This window comes from Loxodonta africana, chromosome 4, assembly GCF_030014295.1.
Source record: "Loxodonta africana isolate mLoxAfr1 chromosome 4, mLoxAfr1.hap2, whole genome shotgun sequence".
In the NCBI taxonomy this organism is placed as follows: domain Eukaryota; kingdom Metazoa; phylum Chordata; class Mammalia; order Proboscidea; family Elephantidae; genus Loxodonta; species Loxodonta africana.
This window is the reverse complement of record NC_087345.1, coordinates 107,646,479-107,660,221: the sequence shown is the minus strand read 5'-3', so window position 1 is coordinate 107,660,221 and position 13,743 is coordinate 107,646,479. Positions and strand designations below refer to the sequence as shown.

Sequence of the window (13,743 nt, the reverse complement as noted above, 5' to 3'; positions counted from 1 at the left end):
ATTGGGGTCTAGGAAAGAAGTCTGAGCTCGTACTGGGTATCTTCCATTGCTCCAGGCCCATACTCCACACTGGGGAAGCTGGTCTGAATAGACTATGTCAACAAGATCCCTTGCCTTCTGCTTCTGATGGGAGTTGGTCATTCTGGAGAGCAAGACAAGGATATTTATTTTTGCTGCTTCTCCCAATCCCCCACCCTTTTTACACAGCCTGTCTCCATTAACCACTCCCTCCTCTCAACCCTTCAGACTGAGTTGTGGGAACAATACCCTAATATCGCTAGCTTCAATGTTATTAGTACCAGGAACTGATGTTCTCTTGGGGTTTCCCTACACACTGCAGACACCTTTGTAAAAAGTCGCTTTTTAAGCTTTCCTCAAATTATACAATTTGAGTATGCCGTCTATTTTCTGCCAGCATTCTGACTGATTTAAAACTCTAAAGATAGATTTGGGAGAAGTCTTATGTATTTTAGATATTTGGGGTCAAGGGAATGGAAAGTCTGGGAAGATGGTCCAAGATAAAGCCTTGGCTGATAAGCATCTAGTGAGGTAAGAGGAAAACCTGGAGATGATGGCGTTATCAGCCAAGAATGTTTTAAGGAAGGAACTATCAATTTTACCAAGTGTTACTGAGAGGCCGTATGAGTAAAATGTGGGCTTTGGTGACCCTTTTGGTAGGGGCAAAATCAACACTGTAGTGAATTATAAAGGTAGCTGGAGGCGAAGGGAACCCTGCTGGTGTAGTGGTTAAAATCTCTGCTGCTAACCAAAAGGCTGGCAGTGTAGTGGTTAAAATCTCTGCTGCTAACCAAAAGGCTGGCAGTTCAAATCCATCAGCTGCTCCTTGAAAACCCTATGGGGCAGTTCTACCCTATCCTATAGGGTCACTATGAGTCAGAATCAACTTGACGGAAATGGGTTTGGTTTCGCTTTTGGAGGTGAAGAATGCACTCTTTAGCTAAATGAAACTCCAAACAAAACAAAACAAAAAACCCATGACTTAATTGTTCAGGTTCCTATTTCAACTATCGGCAACTTGAAGAATCTTGAGATTTTTATGCCTTAATTTTTGAGACTTAAATATAAATGTAAATAAAAACAGCCCTTATTCCTTGCAGTTGCAGAAAACCAACACCTGGACAGGGTAAAGCTAATGTAAGGAAGCTGTAGAAGCGTAGATAATATAAGTTCTAAAACAAAGTAAATTACTTTTTACCCCTTTCAGACACTGAGACAAAGGACGGACTTTGACAAAATCTTTTCAGGCTCTTTCACACTGAAGCCTGCAAGTATATCCAAGACCCCTCTACTCAACAAGCAGTTTCTAACCAGGGTGTAAGGTATTTGATACCTAAAGCATTCTCATGATTACAATGAGTAACTAGACTCCAGAGCCTGAGAAATTGTTAGACAGAACCCTCCAATCCCTTTGAGAACACGAGCCTGTGAAATTACCTTTGATCCAATTTGGCTTTCTCCCTTTCAAGTTCACTGAACAACACACAAAAATGACTACCAGGGCACCACAATGCTAAATCTGAGGCAACAGAAAACTGTTCTAAGGATACTGAAGAAAGAGGCTCCCTGGATATCTTTAATTCTTTGCTGCAGAACAAACAGTTAAGTTCTGGCTGCCCTGATGAATTCTTAGAATATCCAGTTGTCTTAACTAAAGCTCCAGGCTATTGTCTCCATGCAAAGACTACATAGAATATATACCCTGAACATCATCAAAATAAAAAACAAAATTTGATTAACGCTCAAAATAAAGGTCAATCTCTACCGCCTTCAGAAGGAAGGGAAGCAGAGACCAGTAAAAGGGTTAACAAAGATGTGCCACTACTAGAGCAGGGACAGGGCCCAGTTTGGAGAGCAAAGACTTTGAAATCAGAAAAGCAAATTTTTCTTCAAGGTGTTTAATATTTTGCACATCCACTTACCTGTAAAACTGGTGTGAGGTTTTTTTTTTTTCATTTTGTAGGGTTGCTTAGATGTTTACAAGTACCTAACAAATAGTAGATATTTCAAAATGGCGGGGAGGTTGAGGGTGGAATTTTTTTTTCTTTACTTGCTATACAAAGCACTTATATTGTAGGGAAAAGAGGCCCAATATTTTAAGGGATTCAAGTAAAAAAAAATTGTGATGCTATAGCAGGCACTTAGGTGGTCCCCATGTTCCTCACTCCCCACCTCTTGGTCTTCATGCCTTTGTGTAATCCCCTTCACTGGAATGTGCTCTGAGAAGGCTCCGTCTTGCTCGCAGACTAGCTCTAGAGACTCTACCTGTTGACGATAAAGGGCCATGTTGAGAAAGCCCACGTGGCAAGGAACGAAGGGCAGCCTCCAATAGCCAGGAAGAAGCCTGGGATCCACAGTCCTATAGCCAAAAGGAAACAAACTAAGCCACAAGCTGGGTAAGCTTGGAAGGAGATTCTTACCAAATCAAGCCTCTAGATGTGAATGCAGTCCAACTGACATCTTCACTGAAGCCTTGAGAACCTAAGCAGAGGTCCCGACTAAGCTGTGCCCAGACTCCATAGCCACAAAAACGGAGGTCATCCATGTGTGTGTGGTAATGTATTATGCAGCAATAGATAACTCAGGTGCTGTCACTTTTCCCCTATCCTATGTTAACTTGACAACTTGTTAATAGCTAGACTAGATTTTTTAGTTAGATGCTGGCAAAATCAGTTGGACTATCCAAAGCAAATTTAAAGACCTAATTATAGTATAAAAAGTAATAAAGCAATTTGTTTTCAAAACTTCATGATATGGATTTTATACCTCTTTGGATCATTCATAATTCTGTAAAATAAGTCAATCAATTTACAGAATAGGAAAAGAGGCTTACAAAGGCCAAATAACTCAAATGGCTAATAAGACGCAGAGCCAGATACTAGAGTCCAGATCTGAACCTTAATATCAAAATCTGCCTTTCTCCAGGAGGGGACAGGAAAGCTAGATGAATGGAAATAGGGAACCCAAGGATGAGAAGGGGAGTGTTGGCACGTTGCAGGGTTGGCAATCAATGTCACAAAACAATACGTGTTTAATTTTTAATGAGAAACTAATTTGCTCTGTAAACCATCTAAAGCACATACACCCAAAAATTATTATCTGTATTTCACAGGTGAGGTGCCATGAATTATCCAAGATCACATAACTGGAATTTTAATCCAGTTTTCTCCGGCTCCCAAACTGGTGCTCTCTTTTCCCTACAAAAACTAAAAAATCTGCCTTTCTGTGTAACCAACTTTCAATTTTCAGTGATGCTCCCTCTGATGTCCATACACAATGAAACCACATCACAGACATTAAAATACTGGGGATGCTTTAAGTCATAGTATTCACTAGGTTAATTATTGAGCACTGCGGTTAAAATGTCTTTTATTCTAAAATCTTTATTTCTTAGTAAAGAGGATTATTTTCCCTCGTGGCTTGTTATAATACTAAGGGCTTATACTGAATAATGAGGTCATTGGTAGTTCAGTGGTAGAACTCGCCTTCCATGCAGGAGACCTGGGTTTGATCCCCATCGAACGCACCTCATCGGCCGCCACCACTCATGTGTCAGTCTCTCATGGGAGGCTTGTGTGTTGCCATGATGCTGAACAGGTTTTAACAGAGCGTCCAGACTAAGACAGACTAGGAAGAAAGGCCTGGCGATCTACTAAAAAAAAAAAAACCAGCCAATGAAAACCCTATGGATCACAAAGGTCCGAGCAATATTTAGTTCCATTGTACGTGGGGTCACCATGAGTCAGGGTCCAATTCCACAGCAGCTAAAAACAACATTGAATATTTGTGAGGGCGAAAAACATTATTCTTACCAAAGACGACTTTTCAAACAAAGCGACAAAAAGCCTTTTATTTTCTAGTAAGACTAAATTTATTCAATACCCTAGTAAAAGTTTTGATTATAAGTATTCAACAGTATAAAAAGTACAAAACAGATTTGTAGATTTCTAATATATTAATACAAAGTGCATGACTACATACAGTAATCCTACAGGCAAAGAGAGGTGGAAGGGGGAAAAGAAGACTGTGGTTGAGGTCTAGTAATAAATAAATAAATACAGAAGTAGAGATGATCCATATTATAGTATATTCTACCACCAATACTGAAGTCAAAATGTACAAAAAAAGAGAAAAATCATTTCAAACAAAACTCAGAAGGAAGATGATAAGGCTGGGACTCTTGTAATGCACCTGAAAGGCTGTGGGAGAGCCGACCCAACTCACTGTGTAGTCTGTGCATATGGTGGCATGTAGCATGTACGTTTTTTCCAAAAGAAATATAGAATCTTAAGTTTAGATTATGAACTATAAAACTATAGGATGCCCATAAAAAGTGGCTCACTCCTTAATGATATTTATACTAACCAATTTTTAAAATCCAGTTTTAAAAATAAGCACTGAGTATTGTTACTATAAGGTAGGCAAAATGCTTCTCCCTCATTATGAACAGTCTTAACTGGTGACAGTTTTTTCCTGAACTTGCTGAAAAGAGGCCATGAAAGTACTTTGGTTTGAGTTCAAGTGAGAGGTCCTTAATGAAGATTTCAGAATTGAAGAGACCCACATTCAGGATTTATTTATCACCCAAAATCTCAATGTTCAGAAAGCTGGGCTAAAGATACCAAACCAAAAACCAACCCACTCAGCGCTGACATGCACCTCTTTTCTTTTAGTAGAATTTTACTTTAAATATAGAGTGAAAAAAAAAAAAACCTAATAGGTTAAAACAGTCAAACACCTACTCTACACAGATAAAACCTTCACAAAGGTCAACTGAAGTAATCCAGAGCTAAAACTGAATTGTGCAGATTTTCAATGAAGTCACCAAGCAGTCTTCTAACGCAAATAAAAGTCAATTATTTACACACTCAGCAAGTCCTCTAAGAAAGGTGCCCCACGAAGCATTAGCCTTTGTTTTACACTACCTTGAAGACTTGCACGTTTTATTTCCGGAAATTGAACGCTTTTAATAGAGTGTGTTCTATCACGTGGTAATGCTTTGGTACCAATTTAGGATTGCTTATCCTAAAAACTTGCCATTTCTCCAAGAGAAGCTTTGATTCTGCTTTAGAAGTTTCATATAAATTAAAATCTTTCTCGAATATTAATATGGAGGGAGGTGAAACTGGATGCAACATATACAGTCAAATTACTTCTCTGTATATTTAGTCAGAGGAGCCTTGGTAGCACAGTGGTTAAAGCACTCAGCTGCTAATCAAAAGGTCAGGGGTTCAAACTCACCAGCCACTCCATGGGAGAAAGATGTTGCAACCGGCTTCTGTAAAGATTTAGAGACTTGGAAACCCCATGGAGCAGTTCTACTCTGTCCTACAGGGACACTGTAAGTCGGAATCAACTTGACAGCAACGGGTTTGGTTTTGGGCTTATATTTAGCCATTATTTTTCTCCTTCAAGGTATCTGTACCTAAAAGTTTAGTCTGTCCTGCTTAACTTTTCAGTAGTATAGGTTTGAATCATCATAACATGGGCAAGACCTTAATATTTCAAAATTATTCATAAATACCTCTAGGGGCAACTCCATGTTGCTGAGTTATGAGAAATTTATCATCACGAGGGAAAAGAACTATAGCCAGCCATCTTTAAAAATGCCCCAACCACTGCTTCTCAATATAGAAAGACTAAAACTACAGTTTATTATACAACAAAATCCCAACTCTGTCCCCTGAAATTCCCCTTTTCACTCATTAGAAGGGGATTAAAAAAAAAAAAAAAAAAAGACTTAAAGAGCACTTTACAGCAGCATTCAGCTTTCCTATGAAATACTCAGCATCTTAAATATTATGTACACTTTTTTTTTTTTAAGTGAACTAGACACTGGCTTCAAAGTTTGTGGAACTGGGGAGAAAAATAACCCATTCAAAACCATTCTACATATTGTCTTTTGGCAGAATAGCAAGTATCTGAGTTAAAAATAGGAGGGTTATTTTGTTGCATCTTCCTAAAACTTAAATCATTTTTTGTTCCCCTTCTACATAAACCTCAGTCACCACTCCTGAGTGGAGATGGGCAGAGGCTCTGGCCCCTGCTCCTCTGGCTTCTCAGCAGGCTCCTTCTTATTGCTGCAGCACGGCTTGAACAGATGTGTGTCGATGAGGACTTCCCCAAAACGGCCTTTGTAGATAATCCCACAGCATATTTTCTGTCTAAAAGAAAAACAGGGAGAGAAAAAATAAATTAGTCAAACAGAAAAACAGGAATGCAAAAAAAGGGGGAAATCTACTTATGCCTAGTACGACGTGACGAAAAAGATTCTACTTCCACAATCACATCATATGCCAAACAAACAGGTTCCTAAAGTGATTCCAATTAGTTAGGTTACGGAAATTACCCAGGTCCCTTAAAGGATAAACTAGAATTTTATGAAATATTAAAGGGGAAAAAGATATTCTGAGAGACAACACTTTGAGGCTGCTTCAAAAAATTACAACAGAAATATCCATGGATCTCAAACTCTAAAGAAAAAAACATTATCCTTTCCTATAAGTCCCCTTGTATGCCCTTCCCCAATCTTATCCCAACCCATTCCCGTCCCTGAACTTTATCACCCCCAGTTTTCTTTATAATTCATGGTTTTACACGGCTGCATTTCTAAACGTATGCTTAGTTATCATATACAAACACCACACACACATAATACCTTTTCATGTCTTGTGCCGTCATGACACCATTTATATTTACATGTCTTATGCATATATCCGAGATATACAATCACACTGTATTGTTAATTTTTTTTCAACATTAGGTAATTGAGATTCATAGATTTTAATTTATGTACAGAACTCCACTATATAAATATACAATATATTTATACACTCTCCTTTCCATGGACAATTTCTGCTACTGCGAAGCATTGCTGTACACATCCGTGCCTGTGTATAAAGGTTTTCTCTAGGATTTAATGCTGAGATATATAGGACGGGAACATCTCCAACTTCACCTGAAGAGGTCATTTATCAGTGTGGTTGTAAACATTTGCACTCACAACCAACAGTGGCTCCATATCCTCTCCAACACTGGTATCGAGGGGCTTTAGTTTTTGCCCATCTAGTCAGTGTAAAATGGCAACTCATTGAGATTTTAATTTGTATTTTCTTGATTACTGAAAAGGTAGAACACGTTTTCATTTAATAGGCTATTCAGATTTCTCTTATCTAATATGGTTTTTATGAATGGTGGCCATTTTTCAGTTGGGTTGTGTTCTGGATGTGTGTCAACTTGGCTAGGCCATGGTTCCCAGTATTGTGTGAACAGGCCACCATTTTGTCATCTGATGTGATTTTCCTATGTTTTGTAAACCCTACCTCTATGATGTTAATGAGGCAGAACTAGAGGCAGTTATGTTAATGAGGCAGGATTCAATCTACAAGATTAGGTTGTATGTTGATTCAACCTCTTTTGAGATATAAAAGACAGAAGGGAACAGAGAGAGAGAGGGACCTCCTAATACCAAGAAAGCAGAGCCGGGGCATTGTGTGTCCTTTGGACACGGGGTCCCTGCGCTGAGATGCTCCTAAACCAGGGGAAGATTGATGACAAGGACCTTCCACCAGAGCCGACAAGAGAGAGAGACTTCCCGTGGAGCTGGTGCCCTTAATTTGGACTTCCAGCCTCCTAGACTGAGTGAGAATAAATTTCTCTGTTAAAGCATTCACTTGTGGTATTTCTGTTATATAGCAGCACTAGACACCTAACATAGGTTGTCTTCTTTTTTCTTGCAGTTTATGAATTCCAAATAGTAACCCTTTGTTGGAGATGGATATATTTTGCTCTTTATGGTGTGACTGATGAACTTAAAGTTTTTAATTCTAATGTAGTGAAACTTAGTCTTTTATGTCATAAAAAATCCTTTCCGATCCGAAGTCATAAAGATATTCTCTTCTGTATTTTATATTTTAACACACCTGTAACCTAGCAACATTTATTCAATAGTCCAATTCTCCCCACTAATCTCTAATACCATGTATCACATATCAACTTTCCATATATGCATGGGCTTGCTTCTAGGCATCTCTATGCCATTTCATTCATTTATTTTTCAAATTCCAAAAACATACCATATCAACTATTATGGTTTCACAAGATGTCTTGATTTCTCCTGGGACAAGTATGCCACATTTTTCTTATTCTTTTAGAAATAATGACTATTTTGGGCTCTTTGCTTTTCCACATAAACCACCTACATAGTGTTTACTATGTACTAGGCGCTAAGTATCACCACCCCACTGCATTGGCTAGGATCTCCTACATAATATTGACTGGAAATGATGATAGTGAATACTCTTGATTTGTTCCTAATGTTAGAGAAAATTATTTAATTTTACAGTCGTGCATCACTTAACGTCCACAATAGGTCCTGTGAAATAGGACATTATGCAAAGGTATCTAAATCGTAAGGAACAGCATTCATTGATTTTCCACATTTGTGTTGTTTAATAGAGTTTTGTTTCACTTAAAATCGGTAACTTCTACTTTGCCTCTTGCTGCTATCACTAGCACTGGTTTTGCTGTGTTTGGGAGTTATGATGCACTTCACCGTAATATTTTCGAAAGAATAATTAAACAGGTAACGACAGAACACTCAAGAGATGCATGATACATGAGATTGAATGTTACTGCCTATGAGTCAAAGCATATACTTTTATAGCGTAAAGTCTTTATTTGTAAGTAGAGAAAGTTCACCTTAAAATAACAATAAAAATTACAGTACAGTACATACACAAGCCAGTAACATAGGTGTTTATTATGACTATCAGGACCTACGTATTATAGGTTATATTTGTACTGTACCATTATACGCCTGGCAGCACAATCACTTTGTATACAAGAGACACAAGATACAATTGTGTGGGAAGCTGTTGTATTCGCTATGTCCAGTTATATCCGTTACATCCTGTTCTCCGATAGGGATTTATGAAGTGTATAATAACTTAAAGGGCCACAGATCCATATGTGGTCAGATGTTGTCCAGATCGACATTATGCAGCACAGGACTGTATAACAATTAAGTATTATGTCAATTGTACTTTCTTGTAAATACCTCTTACCTGGGTAAAGCAGTTTCCTTCTATTTCTATTTTGTTAAGATTTTGTTTTAAATCTTAAATGTTCAAATTTATCAAACATCTCTCTACCACTAAGATGACAGGCTATTTTCTTCCTTCCTGGAGAGGGTCAAAGGAGCCCTGGTGGTACAGTGGTTAAGCACTGGGCTGCTAGCCCACCAGCTGCTCCCTCGGAGAAAGATGTGGCAGTTTGCTTCCATAAAGATTACAGCCTTGAAAACCCTATGGGGCAGTTTCTACTCTGTCCTATAGCGTCACTATGAGTCAGGATCAACTAGATGGCAACGGGTTTAGTTTTTATAGAGGATTAATGTGATAAAAAGCTTGGGGTCTAGGACCTCTTTTATCTTGACCTCGGTGCAAGATTACAATCATTTTTTTCTTGAACTATTTGGAAAACTTGTCTATCCAGGCCTGGATTTCTTTAAAGGAATTATTTTTGGCCCCTGAAATAATTGCTGTATCATGTAATTATTCATTTCTTCTATTTGTTTTTGAGAATTTTGTTTAAAAATTTTTTTCTAGTAATATGTATCTACTTCATCTATATGTTCAAATTTATTGGCACAGAGTTATTTATGATATCCTACAATCTTTTAAATTTCTGCTTTATCTGTAGTTAAATCTCCTTTTTCTTTCCTAAGATTGCTTATATGTACCATCTCTTTTCTTGATACTCTTTATCTCTAGTAAGATTTTTTTAAGGGGCCCTGGTGGTACAAGGGAAACCCTGGTGGTATAGTGGTTAAGAGCTATGGCTGCTAACCAAAAGGTCATCAGTTTGAATCCACCAGGCACTCCTTCAAAACTCTACGGGGCAGTTCTTCGTTCTCCTTTCTTCTCAGATTTTCAATCAGTGATTGCTTCCCTTTTGCCTATGGAATTATTTTTGTGGGAGTCTGTTTAGCAGCAAGCTCAATTTTTTTTTTCTTTAGTCAAACTGTCTTTACTATACCCTCTTTCATAAAAAACATCTTTGCTACATATGTGGCTCTAGGTTGAAAGTTGTTACCTCTTGGTCCACTGAAGATATTAATCTGTCCTTTTCTATCTTCCTTTGTTGATGTTGACAAAGCTTTGTGTGTTTGTTGTTTCTCTGAAAATAATGTCTTTATTCTCTCACTGCTTGAAGATCTTGTCTTTCATGTTACATAGTTTCATTATGATATGTCTATGGAGGGACTTTTAAAGTTATTTTGCTTTTAATTTGTTAGGCATCTTAAAATCTGTGATCTAAAAAGTCCTTAAGCACTTTCTCTTTGAATATATCCTCCTTCCTAGTCTATTATCTCTTTATGGACTTTGAGGTTCGAAATTCACTTAGTTTTTGGCTGCTAAGTTTTCCTTATTAACTTACAAAGTGCAATTTTTAAAGTTTTTTTTTTGAGAAATATATTTCTGGCACTTGTCCTTTTTATCAGTGGAAGAGTTTTACTCCATGAGTCTACTCTATAATAGGAAATTTAGGTTTCGTAGTGTGATTTTTTATTTTAAATGAATTCTAACAGAAAGAACATACAAAATCCCAACTCTCTGCTCAATTCCTGCTTAATCCACCTCCAACCATGTGTGCTACCAGCTGTTTGCCAAATGCCATTTAATTGCTAAGGAAGCAGGAAAACAGCTGCCTGCAATTAAGAAGGTTTGCTTGTTAGAGAGGTATTTTCTGTTGCTTTTTACCTTTTCCAGTATGTAAGATCTAAAAAGGAAAAGACTGGTGTTCTGTTAGAGCCAGAAGCCATCTCTGTATCTGAGCCATCATCTGACTGGTTACTGTAACAAGGAGATTGAGCTGGGGAGGCACTTGAGGTGGTACTGTGAGCATCAGAATCTGCAATAAAGAGGAAAAAAAATTCAATTTCATTATATGTAACTGCAACTAAACCTCAGCGTAACTATAAATGAGTTAGCAAAAAAGAATTTATTTTACTTTCTATTCACACTGGTATTTAAAGATATTTGTACCAAAGTGTTTCTAAAAAGGGATTCTATGCTTTTACTACGAGTAGGCATATATTTCCCTACTCCTCCTAATAATAAATACAACTAAAATCCCTGAACATTATATATAGAGCAAACCTAAGAAGACTATGAAAGGTAGAAAGAAGATGGCAGATGGGCTAGGCACCTCAGAACTCAAGGTATGACATGGTAGTGAGTTCCCTGGGTTTTTCTTTTTGCCTCATAAATCCCAGACTTAAGAGTTGAAGAAGCTGGCAACCCAGAAATGCCAAAGAGCCCAGACAAAAAATAAAATCCCCAACAAAAGCCTACTCTCGCCAAAGGACAAGGAAAAGGGTAGAAAACTTTTATTAGGCGATACCCACTCTACTTCAACCAAACACCACGGAAAAACACCGTGGTCCTATCCCCACTTGCCTCAGCAAAGGCAAAGTGGAGATCCTAAATTTCTACCTTTAAAAGCCTGTAACAACGCACTCCAACACTTCCATCAGGGTGGTATCAGAGGCAGTCTAGTGGAGAGTTGAGACCTTCACCATCACCCAGGAATAATGAGGTCAGTCCCATTAGGGTATTAGTGGAGACCATGTGGCGAGTCAGAATTCTCACCCCAACCCACTGGTAAATAGGGATCCCATCCCCCTCATTTGGGGTATTAACAGAGGTTGGAATCTGATTTTAATACCACCTGGCAGTAACAAGGTGGTATGCTCCCTTTCATCTGCTAGAGTGCTGTCCAAAAAAAACCATTTAAAACATAAAGCTTAGATATGATCCAGAGTCTCATAACATAATATGAAAATGTCCAGGTTTTAATAAAAAAAAAACATCATACCACTAATGAAAAAAGATAGATGCCAACACCAAGATGACTGAGATGTTAGAATTATCTGACGAAGATTTTAGTCAGGATATAATGACTTCAGTGAGTAACTACCAACACATTGAAACAAAACACAGAAAGCAACAGCAAAGTAATGGAAAATCTCAGGCAAAAAAAAAAAAAAGGACATTATAAAGAAGAACTAAATGGCAATTTTAGAACTGCAAAATACAACACATTAAATAAAAAGTTCAGTGGACAGGCTCAACACCAGAATGGAGAGGACAGAAGAGTCAGTAAACTGGAAATTACTCAATCTGAACAGAGAGAAAGGAATGAACACAGCCTCAGGCACCTATGGGGTTATAACAAAAGATCTAACATTCATGTCATTGGAGTCCTGGAAGAAGAGGAGAAAAAAGGCATGGCTAAAAAAGGGACGAGGGGTCAAAGGAATGGTTGGAAACATGCTAAATTTGACAAGAGACATAAACCTACAGATTCAAGAAGCTGAGCAAACTCCAAACAGGATAAAACCAAAGAAATCCGTATCAAGACACATTATAATTAAACTTCTGAAAACGAAAGACAAAAAAAATCTTCTATGCAATCAAAGAAAAATGATACCTTACCTATAGAGGAAAAGTATGAAATGAAGGCAATTCATTAGCTGCATTAGATATCAAACATTAGGTACCAAACATGATTTAATATTTTTGTCCTCTGAAGATTTCATATAAAGTTATAAGCCAGAAAATAAATCTTTTGATTGAGAAGACAGTCACATTAAAAACAAAGCTAAATTTGTTGCCGCCATGTCAATTCCAACACATAGCGACCCTACAGGACAGAGTAGAACTGCCCTATAGGGTTTCCAAGGAGTGGTTGGTGGACTAAAACCTTCAACTTTTTGCTTAGCCGTCATAGCTCTTAATCACTGTGCCACCAGGGCTCTGTGACAGTCACATAGTCATAGCAATAATATAACAAATCAGGGTGGAGCCTACCACACGTCTTACCTTTAAGCAAAGACTCCACTCCCCCACTTCAGAAAAAGGCAGATAAAGCAATCCTCCAACACAAAGAACCAACCAAATATTTATTAAGTATCTATAAGCATCAAAACCTGTGTTGCATGCTGCATGGTATATAGCTCTTAACTTTTGTATTAACAAAAGTTAACATAAAAATAGCACGAAATTAGGTATCTAAAAGAAAGTATCATTGTTTTTAATGCTAATTTACTTTCAATATATGAATAGCTTTTGACTTCGCTTTAAAAAAAGCCCTCAAGAGTAGCAAGCTTTAAAGGAATAAATCTACTGGAATGCTTAGAAGACTCTCCAAATAATTAACAACAGCAGTCAGCTCTATGCTAATTGGGTAGGAAAGCTAGGTGCTTAATACTCTTGAACTATTCGAAACTGCAGCTATTTGCCCATTTTTTATCTATAAAAATGGCAATTTCATATGGCTTAATCTAATATCTGGGATGACAGGATATCTACAACAACGAAATATATACAAAGACAGCAAGAAAGAAGAAATCTCTTCTAGAACACAGATCTGGAAATTCTCCAGAGAACTGTAATCTTAAGCTTTAAAATCAGGTAGGATTTGGAAAGGGACAAAGGAGTGATCAGATAGCATGCAGTAGGAAGGGTCAATGAGCAAAGTCATGGAAGCACGACACTCTGTTCATGCAGGGAGCTGGCTCAGCCCAAATATGCTCTGTCAGGGAATTTCAACTTTATTCTACACCAGCCAGAAGTCACTATAGACTTTGGGAAGAAAGGTGACATAAAAAAAGTGAATGTTTACATAGGAATTTTATTTTGTTTTACAAAACTCTTTTTT

At 37.7% G+C, this 13,743-nt stretch overlaps 1 protein-coding gene across 4 annotated transcripts in view; it reads right to left on the bottom strand.

Moving 5' to 3' along the window:
- Nucleotides 1-1,829: 1,829 nt before the first annotated feature.
- The window catches only part of SINHCAF (SIN3-HDAC complex associated factor), a 32,235-nt gene continuing 20,321 nt past the window's right edge, over nucleotides 1,830-13,743 (bottom strand). For 3 of the 4 annotated variants that reach the window (XM_064284432.1, XM_010595703.3, XM_010595707.3), the window contains exons 5-6: nucleotides 10,782-10,932; nucleotides 1,830-6,182 (exon numbers count right to left, since the gene is read on the bottom strand). In XM_064284432.1, the coding sequence (XP_064140502.1) occupies nucleotides 6,023-6,182; nucleotides 10,782-10,932 (311 nt within the window). In that variant the 3' untranslated portion in view covers nucleotides 1,830-6,022. The remainder of the gene's footprint in view (nucleotides 6,183-10,781; nucleotides 10,933-13,743) is intronic. The other variant, XM_003405709.4, reaches the window with a different exon arrangement.